The following is a 20,618-nucleotide window of genomic DNA, read 5'->3' as shown; positions in this document are numbered from 1 at the left end:
CAAAAGTAGATAAATATTCCTAAGATTTGTTTATAGTGGTTTTTATCAGTGGGCCTCAAACTTGCTGTAATTAGCCCTAGTTTATCTAGAGGGAAAGTAAAGATGAGAGAAGTGAATTGATGTGTTCATCACTACCCAGCTAGTTAGCCAGAGTTTCAACTAGAACCCAGCCTACTGACTCCTAGTTCAGTGCTTTCTAGCCAGGTGCGCATAACTTCTAATTAAATCACCTGAAAGATCATAATCATTCTGTTGCCATATTACAGAGGAGCATCTCAGAAAGGAGATGGGTTGGATAAATGTCCTGTTCCCATCACCTGGAATATAAAAGCATGAATAAGTTATTGGGGTGAAGGTAGTAGCCGTGTTGGTTTAAGGACATAGGCAGACAAGGTTCCTTAGGTGAATTTGATATCTTTTATTAGACCAACCCAAATGGTTGGAGAATAGTTATTAAGCAAGCTTTCGGGTTCAAAAACCCTTCATCAGGCTAAGGAAGTTTCAGCAGTTGGTGTGTGCTCTTCCTGGATGGAATGAAAAGTAAAGAAGCCAGGGGCTGGGCTGGGGAGTCAGTTGCCAGGCAGATTGTAATGTATCAAAAATCCAATGTCTATGTTTAGTCCATGATCTCTAGTTTCCAGGAGGTTGATGAAATGGAGCTCATAGGCTCGCCTCTGGGAAGTGTTGTGTAAGTTTCTCTTGAGGATCAGGACTGAGAGATTGGAGAGAGAGTGGCCCTCCTGTGAGAAATGTGCCCCCAGCAGTAATTGGGTATTTCTGTCTTTGATAGATTTCCGGTGTGCGTTCATTCTAGTGCGCAGTTGTTGTTTGGTCAGGCAGGCAAGGTTCTTTGAGTATATGTGATATCTTTTATTAGACCAACTGCGTAGCTGAAAAAAGTTCTTAGTAAATTTTCGGGTGCAGTCACCCTTCTTCAAGCATAGGGTGTCTCTGCTGGCATAGGAAGTCTCATATGAAACACACATTTTGAACTGTTCATAGTTAGCAATAAAAGAAAACAGCTAAGCTATCCTGCAGGAAAGCTAGAAAGTTGGCCTCAGGGAGCAAAATATTTACCAACACTTGTGGCAGAAGCTCTGCAGAGAAACTGCATACTTGGAAAAAGAGCATGCAGGGGTGCTAAAAGAAAATGAGCAGATGAACAACACAACAACAAGGAAACCGTTAGGGAAGAGGTAACACTGCTGGATATAAGGGGGAAAAAAAAGTCTTCTGAGCAATCCCCAACTTTTCAGTACTGCATAGAGAGAACCAACACAGCATGGAACAGCACTTTAGTAGCTTTAGAGTGGGCAGGAGAAACCCTCAATCTCATCGTGTAAATTATAACTTCCTGACAGCAACCAAATTGACTGATCTTGCAGAATATATTAGGCAGCAGCTTTCAGGGTGACTGAAAACCGAGGAAATAGTTCTAATTAAATTCCTTAAAATACACAAAACATTAGGCTTTTCTGGGTATGAACCACATTTCTACTTTGTGCCACATAAAAAGAGGATTCAAATCAAGTCTAAATTGAGACCAGCTTCAAGCAAAGAGCAATTACCAGAAGGGCAACAAAAGTTTAATTTACATCTCGAAAAGATCCATCTTCCTTTTGGATGCTGACTCTGAAGCCCTCATCAAAATAATCACCACCAAGCACCTGATCCAATGCCCTGCAAATGTTTTCTACTGACTTCAGTAGTTGTTGGAGCATTCCCTAATTGTCGGACTCTACTAATGAACTAATCTCATACACCTGGAACAAACAGGCTTCACGCAGGGAAGACCAGGCTCAGATTCCCTAAGAAATGCTCCAAACATATTCAGACAAATCACTAACTCAGCAGATGTGCAAACAGAGCTCTTGTCATATCACGGGACACAGACATTCGCTGTTTCGGCTCAAAGATGACTTTGTTGTGTGGAGTAAATCTGCTCCAGAGACCAGATGAACATTTTGGAGAATCAGGATGCTAATTATCCCTGTTACTCTTTACATTAGCAGTTAAATCTCTTGCCAGTGTGACATTTTTTTTCACAGACACAGGACATACATACATACATGTGTGTATATGTATATAAGTGTGTGTATGTATGTGTGTATGTACACACACATGTGATATTCTGCTATTTAAGGAAAAAAGAGAAATAGAGGGGTGGCTGTGGATCTTAACAAGCAACCTAATACAGGAACTTAAATCTCTGGCTTAAATCTAATGAAATATACTGGTAAACAGTCACCCACTCTGGCAATCTTCAAAAAGCGTCTTGATGCCCATCTTGCTGGGGTCATCTGATCCCAGCAGTCTTTCCTGCCCAAGTGCAGGGGGTGGACCCAGTGATCTGTAACGTCCCTTTCAGTCCCTAATAACTATGAAACTGTGAAAAGAGAAGACACTTAACTTCCTAAAATCTCAAGTTTTACAGCAAAGGATATTTTTCATATCTTGAAGAAATAATCTACCCTCAGGTTAAGCCCCTTTAAACAAACTACCACTTCAAACTATTTTAATACACACATCCAGTAAATCAGACTTTGCTTCTGCCTTCATCCAGGAAACCATAGCTATATGGGAACAGGGTAAACTCACTTAGATTTGAAACCTAAACAACCTAATTAATAACACAGACTTCAGAGATTAGACTTCTACATCATTCTTGTACTACAACAGAACATTGCTTGCGAAGACCTGCAACAATATTTAATCCTGAAAATAAATTGCATGAAAAGCTATTCCATCACACAAACAAACACAGACTTGCTATTTTGGAGGATATTCTAATAAAAATAACTAGGTGAGCCCTCCACACCCAATAAAAGTATGTAGCACTCAGATGATAGCAATTATAGTCCCTTTTTCTTTTTGAAACCACTGTACAGATAGTATCTACTTAATTCAATTGTCCTGTCAGGATAAGGAAGCTGAGAGAGAAAGGGAGGTGAAAGAATTTGGACAAGGCCACACAGCAAGTCAGTGGCAGTCAGAATTAAAACTCAAGACCTCCTAACTCTCACCATTAAGATCATTCCTCCCACCCACACTACCTTGAAATCTGGGGCAGAGCACCAGCAAACTTTCTCCCTGACAATGTGCAATAGAGCTGATGCCTAAACTGAAGAAGAGACATATCTGCACTAAACATTGCTTGTTTATGTTAACTAGTAGCAGAGAGAGAATACTGCTATATGACAGCATGTGTCTATGAAATTTGAGAACTGTATCCATCTTATCTGTTACCTGGATGCTGGTTGCAGAAATGGCTGAGTTTCCTAACACCCACAGGCTGCCCTGTGTAAGGAAGGAATTAAAACCAAGTAAAGTTCCTGGATGTGGCCCACAATCTATATTTTGAATATTATCCTCTTCCTGAAAGCCTATGACACTCTTTGCAGTCATCTTTCCACTTACTCCATGCTATGCCCCACTGCATTGCCTTTCTGTTAATTCTCATTAAATCTTCAGAAGAACATAGTGCCTACCAGATTCGTAACCTAACTCCCCTTCTCATTTTTTTGAGGGGATGGGCTGACTCCCTACTATATTCATGGCTTTTTCAAATATATGTTAAACATACTTGGGGAAATTTTGTAGCCAGGCTGGAACTGGTGCAGAGAAATAAGAGAGGATTTCACCTCAGGCCATCTGCCTAGAACTCCATTTAATTCTGCTGCTTGCTCTGTTTACCATCATGGTTCAGGGAATAATGGTGCCACAAACAACAAAATACACCTCTTTGGAGATATGCAGGTAAGGTTCTTTGAGTAGATATCATATATTTTATTGGATCAACTGAGTAGTTGAAAAAATGTTTTTAGCAAGCTTTTGGGCCAGTCATCCTTCTTCAGGCATAAGGCGTTTCTGCTGGTCTTGGAGATCAGAAGAGACTCCCCATGCCTGAAGAAGAGTGACTGCACCCAAAAGCTTACTAATAACTTTTTTCCAACTACTCAGTTGGTCTAATAAAAGATATCACATTCACTCAAAGAACTTAGCCTGCCTGTGTCCTTAGACCAACATGGCTACAACCAAAAACCCAATCTCATTGGACATGTATTCATGACTTTACTACTGTGCATTAGCTAAATCAGCTTTGGGGAGAATGAACATTAAGGGCATTTATAGAGTGCCCACTCTGGGAGTGGGGGTGAGGTTGGGCGTTTTAATTAGAGCGGCTTGGAGAGGAGCTTTAATTAGAGCAGCTCAGAGCACCACATGCATCGACATCCCCACACTGAAAAATGGTGACAGGGATGCTTTAAATAAAGCTGGTCGAATGAGCTGTAGTGAAAGCACCCCCGCCCCCATTTTTCAGTGGGGGGATGCTGACATGTGACATTGGAGTCTGCTGGAGTGTGGTAATTACCACGCTCCGGCAGAGTTGATTAATTGAGTCTGCTCTGAAGTGCTGTAATTACAGGGTGTCAGAGCAGCCTTGCTGCACATCTATAGGTGCCCTAAATGCCCACAAATGAGTTTGTGCCATTTCTGGCATGCTTCTGCAGAGCAGTTATGTATCTCTCTCTTCTTTTACTGGCAGACTGTTTCAGCTGATGCCCAGAGTTACTGTTCAGAGCTCTGGCTGCAGACAACTTGAAGCAAAACAGATATCCTCGTTGGTACATTAAACAATTATAGGTGTATAAGGCCAGTGTAGTGTCACGCATTTTAGCAAGGATTCCATTGCAATATGTTCTAAGGAAAGTGGATACATTGATTTACTAAAGTATTCCCAAATAACTCTTAGAATTTGTAATATCTCCTATCTCACCACAAAAAAAAAAAAAAAAAGAAAGAAATTGGTTCATGATCTTAAATCAAGCACCTTTATGGAAAACCACTTCCTGCTTATTCATGTTTTCTTTCTATTTTTAGTCATTTAACGGCAAGAAACTCAGCAATGTGTCCTATCAAAGCCTCGCTTGATCCTATGCCCTCTGATTTGAGGTGGTGATTGTAGGTATTAATGTGGGTTTGGGGGCTTTGTGCCTTTTAAAGCATTTATTCACATTTCATCTTTCATTACTGAACATTCTTCTTTTGAAGCACTTCTCCCTTCGTGGAGCCTTATTTCATTCTCCCAGAGGACAGCCTCACACTTCACAGGAACTTTGTACTGCTGCTAGCTAAGGGACGTATTGTGCTTCCACCTGCTTTTGTGCACAAGCTGAACTTTACTTCACCTCTCTCAGCACTGAAAAATATCTTCCACTGCAATTCAGGCCCTTGGCAGTCTGAACTTGCTGTCACACCTTTGTCTCCTGAATAGCAACATACAGCAGTATTAAATCTTGCTTAGTTTGAAATAAATGGAGTAACTATGAAGTCCTGGTGAAAAAATGCAGCTTGTAGCTCTAAAAATGGAGGATGGATTTTCAATTTATTTATAAAACTAAGTATTTTTTTAAAGGTTTCTGTTTTGCTTCCCACTTTTGCATCTGCATTTATTTCTAAGCCTAGAAGTATGTGTAAAACATCAAGTACTTGGGATAAAATGATGAGTTTATTAAATTGAATGGCAAACTCCCATTGGCTTCAGTAGGGCCAGAATATAAGCCTAAAACATGTTGAAGTATTTCCATTTTTGATGCTTGTTGACAAACCCAAAAGGGCTAAATCTGCTTTCCCCCATCCTCCCTGATCTTCTCGGTCTACTGCAGTGCTCTACCACCATCTAGTATTGGTCAATGTCAGCAACGGTGATGCTGGCCCGGATGCCCTTTGCTGCGATCCAGTATGACAATAGCTTTGTTCCTAAATTTTCCTCTGTAAAAAGTTGGCCTATACAATTCAGCAAATTAAGATCCTCTTCTTTGTTTGATTTACTAAGATGTTTCTCTCCTCCCTTTAGTAAAAAAATGGCTTCATATTATAGTATCAACAAGTTAGAAAGTCTTCAATCAAATATTACTCTGTGGATAAAGCTATCTGTCTTTCCAGTACTAAGAACTGATAGGTATCCTGCCATCTAATATTCAGTCTTGCAGGCATCCCCACAGTGTCAGTGTGGAAACATCTGCTGAATGGATTTATTGACGAGGTCTTAGGTGGGGTGGGGTGAGAGGCGGGGGTTCACACTGTTTATTGCAGCCCTGACCTAATGAACTTAATTTGTTGACATGTTTCTCTCAGTGTCTTACTTGATCCCTTCTCACATTTCTTTCTACTGTGCTGTTTTCTTGGCAACAGCAGTTCCTGGAGCATCAGCGTATCTACCAGTTGCAAATGTACCAGGCTCAGATGGCTACAGTTGGCATGACAGGATTAGATAAACATCGGCCTGTTTCCAGGACCCAGTCTTCCCCTGCTGCTTCCACATTACCTCACCCAGCAATGGACCAGCCCATCCAGCATGTCTACATGACTGGTAGGACTCCCTTAAGACCACTTTTAATAAGCAGAGTAAATGCGCTGTTCATGTAGGATCAACTGATTTAAATGCCTTGAATACCTTCTGTAGCAACACATTCATTTTTAGCCTCACTCTTAGTGAGTTTCATGATGGTGTATTGCCAGTAAGTCAACCAGTGTAGCTGATAAATCACAGGGTTAAATATTCACACAGTCATAAATTATTATCATTGACTTACTACAGCAGTATAGCAACAGGTGCATTCTTGGTGCCTTTAAGTCATTTATAATTTTTCCTTTATTTCATAGATTCATAGATGTTAGGGTCGGAAGGGACCTCAATAGATCATCGAGTCCGACCCCCTGCATAGGCAGGAAAGAGTGCTGGGTCTAGATAACCCCAGCTAGATGCTTATCTAACCTCCTCTTGAAGACTCCCAGGGTAGGGGAGAGCACGACCTCCCTTGGGAGCCCGTTCCAGACCTTGGCCACTCGAACTGTGAAGACGTTCTTCCTAATGTCCAATCTAAATCTGCTCTCTGCTAGCTTGTGGCCATTTATTTCTTGTAACCCCCGGGGGCGCCTTGGTGAATAAATACTCACCAATTCACTTCTGTGCTCCCGTGATGAACTTATAGGCAGCCACAAGGTCGCCTCTCAGCCTTCTCTTGCAGAGGCTGAAAAGGTCCAGGTTCTCTAGTCTCTCCTCATAGGGCTTGGTCTGCAGGCCCTTAACCATACGAGTGGCCCTTCTCTGGACCCTCTCCAGGTTATCCACATCCCTCTTGAATTGCGGCACCCAGAATTGCACACAGTACTCCAACTGTGGTCTGACCAGCGCCCGATAGAGGGGAAGTATCACCTCCTTGGACCTATTCGTCATGCATCTGCTGATGCACGATAAAGTGCCATTGGCTTTTCTGATGGCTTCGTCACACTGCTGACTCAAGTTCATCTTAGAGTCCACTAGGAGTCCAAGATCCCTTTCCACTTCCATGCCACCCAGCAGGTCATTTCCTAGGCTGTAGGTGTGCTGGACATTTCCCTATCCTCTGCCCCCTTTCTCTGTGTTGTTTTTGCAATGAGACTGCCAAAGAGAGACCACCGGTAAGTGGCAAAGTTGGAATAGAATACTCAGCACTTTCACTTGATTCCTGTGGGAATGGCATTCAGTGTTGCAGGGGTTGTCCTTCCCTTTACCAGTAAAGCCATGGCAATGCAAGCCACGGAAGGGACACCAGCTAGTAGGTTGCATCATCTAATAGTTATATGTGAAATGTGTGGATGGAAAGATTTTTTTCTAGTCAGAAATCTACTATTCTAGATGTTCAAGGAGCAGCTCATATGCATATGATCCACGCTGTGTGAAACAGACAGGTAAGGGGCTGACTGTCTAATGAGAGAAGGAAAATTAGCATAAAGAGCCTGGGTGCTTCATTTGTAGATAACCTCGTGATAATTAATGTACATCTTGGCCTTAAAAATGTGAGGCTTCAGGTGCAAAAGAAATCAAGTTTGCTTACTCCGGGAGGAGGAGAGGGAAATGGCTTACCTATAATTTTGCCTCTCCAAAGACATAATTTTTCAGGACTCTGTTTCAGGTGTTAGCTCTTTTCCATAAGACTGGCAGAACCCCCTATCTATTCATGTTTCTTGAATACCATGTATATACTTCCAAATAAAGATGTGGGCCAATATGAGATTCAAGAGCTAAAACAAAATGTTTCAGAGAAAAAAAAAATTAAAATCAATGTTCAAAAGAAAAAGCCCTGAAACAAGGTAACTTGTAAATTCTCAGGGATAATGGATTAAATAATGCGAACGGGTGAATGACTGCAAGATTACCAGGGATCCTGTCTTTCTCTGATTTAAAAAAAAAAAAAAAAAAAATCCAAAATGTTCTGATTTTAATACCCTGCCCCCCCATCCACATTTTTCCACAATTAGAATGAAATGCCACTATATATATAGTGCAGTATATATAGAGCGATGCAAATAACACACACATACGCGATATTCCGTGATTAAAATGAAACGCCACTAATATATATATATATATATATATAATTTTAATCATGGGAAAATGTGAATTTGTTTTTTTTTAAACAAATACATATTTATTTTAATCACAGAAAAATGTGGATTTGGGGGGGAGGGGTGTTTAAATTAGAAAATTTGGGATTTTTTGTCAGAAAAGCAGGATTCCTGAAGGTGACATTGTTCAAGAGGCAAAATTACAAGGTAATTAAATTTCTCCTCTAATGATACCATAAGTTTAAGATTTTCACTCTTAAAGACTAAAAAGCTTGAAGGATGTCACAAAAGAAACAAGAAACTTGATAGCGCTTAGCATGTGAACGAGTTAGATCCTGAATTTATAAGATCTGGACTGAGATGTGGCCAGTATGAATACATGCTAAGATATACCTGATGGGGAGCTGGAGATGCCAGTAGGACCGGTGGGGAAACATGATGGATAGAACAAAGAGATGAAGTTGTGAGACTGTAGATTAGCTAGACATTAGAAACTTGAAGAAGACTAGGACTGGCTGGGCCAAGACACGCTGGGGAGCTCTTGGTTTGCATGTGAAAATTCATGTAATACATATACACAGAGGTGAGGCATTGGCAAATTCTGATATTTTCGAACTTGTGAGTGTGCACCTTGGTAATCTTGAGGTTCTGTTAATATGGCGTGTATGTGTGGAATGCATGTACTGTATACAGACAGATTAAGAGAAAATACAATTTATTATGTCCAGGCTTCTTATTCATTCACCAAGGCCCACTCTCAGAATTTGATGTTACTTTCTTCAGATGTTTTTCTGTCGCACCTTGTTTTTCATTCCCACCCTACAAAGGTTTTTTTTCAATGTCTTCTATAAACTGACCATATGGTTTCTGAATATTTCACCCATTGCAATGCTCTTTGGAATTTATAGAAATGATTTTTTACTTTCCAAACTTTAATAGAAAAAAATAGAACCAATTTTCCTTTTAGAGCAACATAGCTCAGCAATTCTGAATTGTTGTCATTTGAGGATATGCCTAGATTAATACAATGCAGTAATGTTAAAGGATACCTGAACTTGATCTGAACAAATTAGTTCAGGTAGAGAATGCAGTTTAGGCACATTAGTCCAGCACTCCCCCAAGCTATTTAGGGTATTAGTAGGGTATACTAGCCTATGAATAGCTCTACATAGGGTACTTCTACAATCACTGCATTTGTGCTGTATAGTCATGCTCTGAATTACACAAGTGTGAAACTGATGAGAATGGAAATTCTTGTCTTTTATTAGAAAGGATCTAGTTTTGCAAGTTGAAGGTGCTCAAAACCATGCATCTTCATGTCTCCCTAGCTACTTGTATGTCCCCATTTAATCCATTCAAATACACTGACTCTGCCTTTTGCAGTATAAGGCTGTCATCTATTTTAGTAGTTAAGGTTAGACAGTGCTGACTGGTTCTATCTCCCTTACCATGATTGAACCCTTACCAAGTCATTTAGACTTTATGCAAGAGGGAAATGTTTCTTGTGTTGGTATTTTTTAGTGGACCAACTTCATAGTTGGGATTTAGATAAACTTTCTAATGCAAGATACTTGTCTTTGGGTCTAAGGAGTTAAAGCCAGCACAACTCTATCACAATTATGCAATTTGTCCAATAAAAGATATCACCCTAACGAATCCTTGCCTCTCATATAATACATGCACCATCACAGCTACATCACTCATCATATAGGCTATAAGTGTTAACATTCTGGGGTGATTTGGGCATAGTCTTCGAGAGTCTTAGACTGCTTAAATAAGACTCTGTGGGTGCATCTACATGTGCAATTAATGCAACTGCATAAACTCTGCTGCAATTTGAGCCAAAGTAAACAAATCCTGATGTCATTATCTACGCGTCCACTGAAGTGCAGTAATGACTCCGCTGTTGGATAGTATCTGTGTCTGGCAGGACTATACAACAGCACTGTAAATTTGTCTACACCAGCCCAGTTGCAATGCATGTGTATATGGTGACACTTTACTGCATAGTAAATTAATCTACTGCTCAGTAAAGCACATGTGTAGACGTGCCCTGCGTGGGCTTAGTTTACGAACCAATGAGAGGAGAGGTATGGCATAGACAGGACAATTTTTTCCCAGAGGGAGCAAGAACCAAGGGGCCCCTTCTCACAAGGACTTTGTGTCCTATTCTGCCCTCGTTCAAGCCAGAAAAGAGTTCAATGGAGGGAAATAGAGGAATAGAAACTTCTAATAGCCCCTTACACAAAGGAATCGCCCACATTCTAGGCCTACAGGTTGCCTTAGAACTATACCACTGCCTCAAAATAGTTCTTGACCTTCCTTTGTTGTTTATAAGAAAATGAATGCATATTTACATGGAAAATTAACTTGGAAAAAATGTTACATTAGAACATTTCACTGGGAACAAGAATTGAACATCTCATTCTTTGGTGGTCTGGGAGGGAGACAACTCTTAGCAAAATATATTAAGGTTTCTGAATACCACCTGTGAGAGAGTCCTGCATTAGTTAAGTGCAAGATAATGAGTTAAAAGTGGAGGAACATTAAGTCTGATTGATGTTCATTTAGTCTGTTTACATCAGTCTGCTGACATATTTTTGTATTCAGTGTAATATGTTTGAATCCCTTCCTTTGAGTTTTACTATGGGTATTGTTTTTCTCAATGGCATTTGATTGTTCTTGAGGTGTATTGTTAGCCAAAAATTATAGTTCTCCCACCCAGCCTCAAGTTCCAGATGACATTTCAAAAGTGGGTCCAAGTAAAGAATTTTGGAATATAATGAGATTTAGATCATCCTGATTAGGAACAATCTTTTCAAAGATAAATTTATTTCCTCCCTTATTTCTTTGCGTGATTCAGTGTCGTCACTGTTTCATTTTGTAACCAGAGGCATATTCTACACCAGTGGTGTAAAATCAGAATGACTACACTGGCCTAATGGACTTATACAAATCACATGAGATCAGAATCTGGCCACAGGCATTTGTTCTGGAGTGACAAAGTATAACCATCTTTTATTAATGTCTCACAACAGCCTGCAATTGAAAACAGTTGTTGCTCTTTCTTCCTTTCTCTCTCTTTCCCTTTTTTTTCCTTCTCCCTCTCTCTCTTGTGGGGGTGGAGAGATTATTGTCTGAACCTTGTTAGGGAAATCCTACAGGCTATTTTTAGCAGTGGGCTCTGCTGCTGCATTGTGGTATTGTACCAAACACATGTGCTGTGTGACCAGCAGCCACACATTTGAATTATTTGCACATCCTAAATCAATTTAGATGCTTGCAGTAAATGAAAACATATATTTCAATCTCTTTTTAAGCCAAGTAATCCTGTTTAGAAATAAATTATGCACTGCATGGTGTGAATATCTTACTATTTAAACGTCTGGGGTGGATGTCTGTCGTAAAATCATGGTAATGATCCATTGACCTGATCCAAGCTCAGCCAAATACCATGACATTATTCCTTCCCCCAAGTCATTTTATGGCAAATGCTAATGAAATATAAGAACATGGGAACATAGAACTAAAAGGGGCCTCCTGGGCCACTCAGTCCAGTTCACAAGCAATTGTTAACCAGAGAAATCTTCAACATTAATCATTCAAACCCTCACTCACAACTGTGTTACCTAAAACACCAAGAAGAACCTACAGTATGCTGCAGGTAAAGCAAGGGAGAAAAGGGCACTGGCAGTGCCCTGCCACTGCAGTGATAGGGACATAATTCAGGGGTGCACAACCTCTAGCCTGCAGGCCAAATGCAGCTTGTGGAGCCATCACATGTGGCTTGCAGGGCTCCCCTTAGGCAGCACGGGAGCAACAGCCATTAATACAGGCACCCCTCACCTGAGAAATTCTCAAACCCAGATGCCTACACAGCTAGTTGGAGCCAAGTTACACCCCTTACCCTATGGGGCAGGGCCACACCCCTCCCCCCACTTCTGTATTGGAGCTGGGCCACACCCCCTTCCCTCCCCACTAGACTGAGCTGGGGCTTGGCCATGTCCCCTTCTCCCCTGCAGGGCAAGGTTGGGTTGGGCCATGTCCCCTTCTCTCCCCACAGGGTCAAGTTGGACCAGGCCATTCCCCCTTTCCCTGCAGGGCCAGGCCACATCCCCATCCCTCCCACTGGGGTTGGGTTGGGGTGTGGCCATGCCCCTTCACCCTCCCCCCCAGGGCACTGGACCATGCCCCCTTCCCTCTCTGGGCAGCTGTGGTAGGGCCTGGCCACACCCCTTCCTTCTCTTTGTTGCTGGGTCAAGCTCCTTTCCCTGCAGGGTTAAGTTGGGGACAGCCTGCCTCCTGCCCTCCTCTGCACAGCCAGATGGTGGCCACCACACCTTCCTGGGTTCTGGATCAGGAACACTGACTGGGTTCTGCCAATCTGGCCTGCTGGGAAAAAGGTTGGGGACCACTGACTTAGTTGGTTAATACATGCTCAAAAGATTATAGGACAAGGACTACTCAGCACTATAGAGGAAGGCAATATCTCCCACCAGTCTGACCTAGGGAAAAAATTATTTTCTGACCCCAAATTTGGTAATTGGTGTGACTCTGGGCACAAGAATATGTCCCTTCAATTGAACACTCTTGGGTTTTCTGAAGCAGCAGTACATCTCAATAAAAATCTCCTTTCCTGTGTCCAGTGTTCCCATGTCTTAGAGGAAGATTTGAATCCTGTCTTCAGATGGCAGTAGCATTCATGATTCAGATGCCAGTAGCATTCAGGCCTCCTCATTCTAGCAGGGTACAGTTTCAGGTCATGTCCAGGACCACTGAGGGCTCCTCTATCCCCAAAGCCTCACCCTTACCTCCAAGTTGCTCCTGGGGCAGGAGCTTAGGAAGGAGATGTTTCTCCCATGCTGGCTGGTCACAAACTGCCTCCCCTCAGCCCAGAAAGCTGGGCATTAAACAGCCACCCTAATCAGGCACCTGCCCTCTCCCTGGCCTAGCCCTTAAATTAACAGGCACCAAAGGTGCTCTGTCACAGAGGGCAATTAGTAGCTTCTCAGGCTATGATAAGCCTTATGCTTGGAGTTTGTTTTTTGCATCACCTCCATCCATCACACCCTGCTCCTCCAACCCCTGTGATCCATGCCAGCTGCTAGGTGGCAGGCCACTGCATGCTGGTCCCTGGGGGAGGGAGGAGGAGGCAGCTCATCCCGCTGTCATGCATTGCCACCTGGCTCTCCTCCCTGCTCCACCTCAGACAATGTGGGGGTTGCCGGGTGGTGGTTGGAGTAGAGGGCTTGGGGTCCCCACCAGGTGGGGGTTAGGCAGCTGTCCTGGGCAGGGGGATCCCCAGGATCTCAAGGAATCTTAAGGATCCAAGGAATCTCAATCTGCCTCTACACAACACCACCTCAACCCCGTTGCCAATCCAGAAACACAATGAATATTGCAGGCAGATGCTGCATGCCAGACCCACCCCCCAGGATATGCAGCATCCTGATATATAGCTAATGTTAGAAATATCCCACCAATGAAAGGGGAGGTGAAGAGGGTGGTGTTGGGACTGTAGGCCAAAATCTGTCCCCTTCTTTCTTGCCGTGCAGAAGACTTTTGAGATGAGAAATTGAAAAGAATTAATAAATGAAAGAATGAATGCGTAAGAAGAGTGCAAGGAATAGAAGAACCGAGTAAATAATAAGAAAGTACTGTTGGCTACAAAGGACCAACTTACAGGATCATAATGATGTGAAGTTACCAATAAAATCATAAGTGCAGACTTTGAGTTATGGGAAGTACTGGTCACCTTAGCATGCGCCTGCACACACACACACACACACACACACACACACACACACACACACACACACACGTGCGCGCACTCACTCATCTAACCCATATAGTATAGTGTATAGTGGCTGCTGTAGTGATTGTGAGCACTGGTGTCAGTATATCTACCTATCCGAGGCCCTGGAGTCTGCTGTTGATGGTCAGCTTCCTTCAAGGCGATGTCTTCTCCAAAAGGGGTGTTACCTTCTTGTCCTTCTGTCTCAGTAGGTCAGGTGCTGGATGATAGGGTGCCACTGAGGGTCCCGCTTCACTGCCTTTTATTCCTTTCTGGCAGACTTGTGTGATCCCCCAGCATCATCTTGGCTACCCAATTCAGAGGTTGCTGTCCCACATGGGTTTTGAGTAGTACCTGACAGCTGCTAGTCACAGGGGTCTCTGCCTGCTAGTACCTGAAGTTTCAGGAGTCTACCCTTGACTTATTGACTTAATGGCTGTATTGTCATGGGTTACAGAAATAGTCCCTAGGGTGAATGCTCAGTTCCAGGAATCAGTTCCTTAGCTTGATTAGTGTAAAATGGCTTGTTAAGTTCCTTTGCCTAGGCTATTGTCACTTAATTACATACTGATCACCATATGCTTACATTCACTCAAGGGACTGCCCAATATAGCAGATTTTATCACTTTACAATTACAATTTCAACGCAGTTTTTAACACTGGTCCAGGGTGTAACTTCATTCTACAGGGTGCACATTCCTTAGGGGTTTAAAAGTATAAAATATAAAATACAAAATGCCACGGTAAAGATGAGACAGATGAAATATAAAAATGCACTGTGAGAAATATATCTATAAATGCAATTTGAGATAGTGAGGAACAAAGGCTACTGGGGACAGTAAGTAAGTTAGGTTAGCACAGGATATATTTATAGACTTTGCAATGGATATTTTCGTTCTTTTGTCGTCTTTAGTGACACTGAGCTTGATTGATCTGTAGATGTCATTTCTAGGTTTCTCCTACAGAAAGCCACTTCAGCTTTCTGGTTTACTCTGAGCCTTGCCACACCCATGCAATGAGTGTGCTAGGTCTCTGCCAATACCGAGAAGGAAAAGAAATGCACAAAATTGGTGGGGGGGAGAGGGGAGGTTGCAGGCATGTCCAGAAGGGAAATGTACAAAGGGGGCTTTTTGCTATAGTAGAATAAAAATAGATATACATATGTAGCCATAGTATCAATAGTTAGTAGTGTTTAAATAGTGTATATAGTGTATACTAGATAGTGTATAAATGATAAATAGTCTCTAAATAGTGTATAAGTTTAAATAGTGTATATAGTCTATAAGTAAATTTATAGTCTATAACTGACAAATAGTGTGTAAATAGTACAGAAATAGATACAGGGGTTCAGAGAAGGAAAATCCAGACTACTTTTTTTCTATTTTTCTTAACAATTTTGTTTTGTTTAAATAGTGAATTATTTTTATTAGAAAATATCATGTAAATGCACCACCATTTTAATGTTGAAATAAAACACTGAAATTCATCTGGTTCCTTCCAGATGTGAGAAGGAACAGATTGTCTCTCTTTCATAGGCAGATTGTCATGCCAGTTCATGGGGTTTGCAGGTGGGTGGGCAAGGTGATGACCATGCCTTAGCATGTGGATCCCTTACTTGGGGGCGTTTCAGGAATGATGGGATTACTGGTAGCCAGCAGCAGGGTGGATTGGTATGGGAGGTGCAAAGCTTGTGTTACCCCCAATCCCAACATGCAGGGATCCTGGCAAGCCAAACTTCTGACGGGGAAGCACCTTTTGGTAGTTTTGCAAGAAAGACTGGTCCCCCCCACCCCACAAAGTGCTGTACCAGAAACCCAACAAGAAAAAGTGATAATACTGAGCCAGGGGAGGGCCAGAGAGAAGGCTTAACATTTGCAGGAGAGCAATTAGCAACTTCCCAGGCTATCATGAGCCTATTCTTGGGTTTTGTTTTTTGCATCACCTCCACTACACCCTCCCCACCAGCCCCATGAAGAGGCCACTGCATGTGTGTTCCTAGCTGGGTGGGGATGGTGAGAGAGCTCATCCAGCTGTCCTTGCACTGCTGGCTGGGTCCCTTGCTCCCACACGTGCATGCAGGCATGCTGGGCAGTGTGGTGGTTGCCGGGTGGGTGGTGGAGTAGGGGGCTCAGTGTCCCTGCTGGGTGTGGGGGAGGGGCAGCTGTCCTGGGCACAGGATCCCTGGGACCCAAGGAATCTTAATCCACCTCTACATCACTCCACCCCACCCCACCCTACCCCATCCCCCCACCCCAATCTGCCATGTTGCTGCATATTGAACTAACTATAGTTTGGAGAGATGTTAGACCAGATGAAGTATGAGAAAGGACACTTTGTGCTCAGAACATTTCTCCCAACTATACAGTATCACCAAAAGTATCAGCAAAAAAGTACTAAAAAGCACTAAAAAGTATCACCAAAAATCCTTCTCATATATTTCCTGGACTATAATGGCTACAACAGTCCAACCCTACTTTCACCCAACTTTAACCAAAAGCCGTGCTATTGAAATAAATAATGCTCAGTTGCTTAACCACTTTTGACAATTCTATTAGGTGTGTATTACATATTCAGTGCCTAACCATTTCAGAAAATCTGGCCCATATTGCTTGAAAAAAAGATTGTAGTTCATTTCACCTTGTAATTACCACTGATAAAGTGCACACTGAGTATATATAGCACAGTTTAACTGTATGTGCATGGAGGAGAGATGAATATACTCCTACTCGAATGGACAGTTGTTAGTTCAAAGAGTTTATAAGGTTGGCGATGAAGCAGCAAAACATGTAACCTACAAAATGCAAATTAATGAGAAGGGAATAATAAACTGTCCTGGCAATGCCAGCAGAGTTTTTAAACTACATCAAATTATTATCTCCAGATTTTCCTTTTTTTCTTTAAGAGAAAACAAACCATGAGATGAATGCAAAAAATTAGTGTTAATGCACTAGTAGGTCAAGGATACTAAAGGGAATCTTGCAGTCCATCTTGCAGTGCATAGGTAGCATTTCCTTGCCCTTCTTATATGTAAACTTTACTGACATTGTATTGTTTTGGAGCCTAAAGTCAATAGCAAGCTCCCAAAGCAAGATCAGATCTAAATATGGCAGAATTAATATTTCTGGAACAACATAATTGATTTCCCAATCTTAGCTTTGAATTGTCCATTGTGTACAAAATATACCTATTCAGGAAGATGCTTAATGTGTGCTTCACTTCAATACCGTGTTTTAATGCACTGCTGAGTAGGGATGGTTATCAGCTACTTCTGGACTTTAATTTTGGTGGGGTGTTTTTTGCTGGCTGTCTCTTCTGTAGCAGGCTAGTAAGTTTTCCCAGAACTCTGCTGGCTTCTTCAGTGATGTTCGTGCATAAGAAAGAGGCTTTGAGTATTGAATACTGTCATTTGGAGAAGTTTTTAATTCCAGTCCCACCCAAGTGTAAGGGAAAAAAAATCCAATATTTTTCCAAACGAAGAAGTTCCAAAATGGTTGTGATTATTTTTGCTGCAGTCATTTCTGGGAGAAATGCAGATAGAGCAAAAAGCAAAGTAAAAATAAAATGATTTATCAGTGTCTTAGCCTTGGCTTTAATTCGTGTCTTGAAAATGAAAGTTAGCAATGAGTCCAGTAACCAATGTTGCCTAGAATCTTTTTGCTTCTGTGATGCCAGAAAAATTGACATAACATTGACAATTATTCAGTTGTAAAATGATTAGCCTCGGATATGTGAGCATAGCAAATTGAACGGGAGACTTGCACCTGAATCTCACAGAAGATTTTGATTTTAAATTTCATACTGTGTATAACTTTTTCCTTGGGTGAAATCAAAGTTTTGGGTCCCACTTCTGCAACTTTAAAATTTACTCACAACATCTTAAAAACTGGAATTGATACAATTCTTCTTTTAAACACTAAATGTGAAATTCTGTATCCCTTTATCCATCTAAATGACAATTTTCTAGCTGTGTATCTGGGTGTTTGCCCTGCATCTGCACTGTGAATGTCCAAGCATAACTGTGCTCTCTAGGCTATGCACTGGCCAGGCATGTATGTGCATCCCTTGAGTCCCAGATTTTAAAACTCACAAAGTTAAGGGATGTTGAGGTCCCAGATTTTCATTTTAGTTCGTGTGGGTATAGAACAAAATCTGGTTGTGCTGTGAGAATTATGTATGGGTTTTTATAATCAGTATTCCAGTTTCACTGATAGTTTCTTGTTGTATTGTCTTTGTACTGAAGGTGTTGTGTATGACAGTCTAATGCTGAAGCACCAGTGCATGTGTGGCAACTATGCCAGTCACCCTGAGCATGCTGGAAGAATACAAAGCATCTGGTCAAGGTTGCAAGAAACTGGGCTGCTAAACAAGTGTGAGGTAATAAATAAAGATGAGATTGCTTCACTAATTTAAATAAACTGCAAATGAATATATCCTCAGTCCACATTTCTTGTATAACAATAAAACTTTGCCTTTGGAATGATGTTACCCTTGTTAGCATTATTACAGGGAATACATATTATGAATGCACATTTTTCACTCATGAAACAGGGGCTTTGAACAATTAAATTAATCTAACTGGAATTAGAACATGAAATCCAGGTATCAGTTGACACCTGCAAGAGAGAGATAGATAGAATTACAATCCTCCTAATATATTACTTTTTGTTTCTTCAAACAGCAAGCAATTTTGATTGTGCAACAGTTTAAAAACATTGCTTTATTTTAGTATTTTCCACCATATCTCTAATTGCATCTTTCACTGTGTCATGTTGCAGCATATAAAGAACATAAGAAAAATATAAAGTTTGTTCTCAGCCAAGGGTAAGATGGATATTGAGTAAAAAAACCAAGACGTGAATTTCACTTATCCAGAAAATATATGGGTTTTATTTGTTTCTATTCTTATTTCCTTTACCAAAATGAGTATTAAACCATAATCCATTAATCAAATGTGGCATCTAAGATTTTTGTCTAATTTAGATGCTGGAAAACATCATCTAAATTAGACAACCTTCACCATTTAAGGGTTTTGAATACATTCGACACCAGCAAAAGTTTATGGGAGTTTTGGGTGCTGATTGTTTCTACTAGAACAGGCCCTAGTAGAGATCAGTGCAGACTGTTTACTTAAATAAAGCCAACATATGTAAGTTCGGCAGGATCGAACCTTTTTCTATGCTCACATGCTGCATTTTTTGCATAACTCTGTGTTATTTTGTAATATTTTTTGAAAACCCAAATGAACTGACACTATAGGTCAATTCTTGAGGAAACACTAACTATTCACAACAATTTTCTGGTATGTATGAAGCCAAACACATACTATGAGGTAATATCAGCACTGTAAATGGATTTGTTGTATACACTAATCTAACTAGATGGCAGCACCCTAACAGGCTATGTTTTCTTTAGCTTGCATTTTTAAAAAATGTTTTAATAGATTTTCATTCAGCAGGAACTTTAAGAGCACGTGCAACTTCTAGCACATGACTAGTTCCATTGCCAGGAGCACACGCACAAGAAATAAGTTTAAGTTCAGTACACATTTAAGTGCTTTGCTAAATCAGGGCTTATTTACCTTGCTGACTCAGAATTGCAATGAGCAAAAATGAACAGAACCAAGATGCCATGTGAAATGGTATTTCAGTGTGAAATCAGTTGTGTGGAATCTGGGAAAGGCAACACGTACAATGTGGAATGTATTTGTTTTATAATTCAAGAGTGCAATAATTCCTGGAACCCAGGAAATTCAGAAAACTTATCTCACTACAAGAGCATATCCTGAAGATTTGTATTGCTCTATATATTATTGATAAAACTGAGCTGAGAATTCGGAATTGGATCACAACTATATATGGATGACCCTTAATTAATGTGATAATGATCTGTTCCCAAATTTTGGATCAGAGCCCTTCCAAGTTGTGATTCAGATCTGTATTTGAAAATGTACTGAAGAATGGAGCTGTTATATTATGTGAAACTACCATAAATAAAATGTAAAAAATAATTAGATATGTATCAAAAAAAGAAAAAGCATTTATAAACAGTACCACAGCAGTTACCATAATAATAAGATTGTCAAAAGTAGAAACATTATTATTATGTATATTGTTAAGAGTAGATTCTAGCAGCCTTGTCTTGAATTACTAACACTTTATTTCATGAATAATCCTGCTGACCTACTATAAATGTAAATAAGGGAAGAATTGGATCCTCAAACATTTTGTTGGTATGAATATATGTAAAGAATAGAAACATTATGTTTTTATTACTAATAATGGCTCCAAAAACTTTTCACATTTAATCTTTTACATTTCATCATTTACATTTAATTTACATTATCTCTAGTTATTTCCCAAACTAAAATGGAGGCTTATATGAGTTTGCAGCAAGAAAACAAAGATGCATGCAACTAATCGGGTCCAACTTTGAG

General features: G+C 40.8%; 1 protein-coding gene across 1 annotated transcript in view; it reads left to right on the top strand.

Annotated features, from left to right (window-relative positions):
• The window catches only part of HDAC9 (histone deacetylase 9), a 657,492-nt gene that overhangs the window by 393,729 nt on the left and 243,145 nt on the right, over positions 1 to 20,618 (top strand). The window contains exons 13-14 of the mRNA XM_059728942.1: positions 6,196 to 6,373; positions 18,426 to 18,559. Of these exons, the coding sequence (XP_059584925.1) occupies positions 6,196 to 6,373; positions 18,426 to 18,559 (312 nt within the window). The remainder of the gene's footprint in view (positions 1 to 6,195; positions 6,374 to 18,425; positions 18,560 to 20,618) is intronic.

This window comes from Alligator mississippiensis, chromosome 5, assembly GCF_030867095.1.
Source record: "Alligator mississippiensis isolate rAllMis1 chromosome 5, rAllMis1, whole genome shotgun sequence".
Classification (NCBI taxonomy): Eukaryota; Metazoa; Chordata; order Crocodylia; family Alligatoridae; genus Alligator; species Alligator mississippiensis.
Note: the sequence above shows the minus strand (reverse complement) of the source record. Positions and strands in the feature narration are given on the sequence as shown.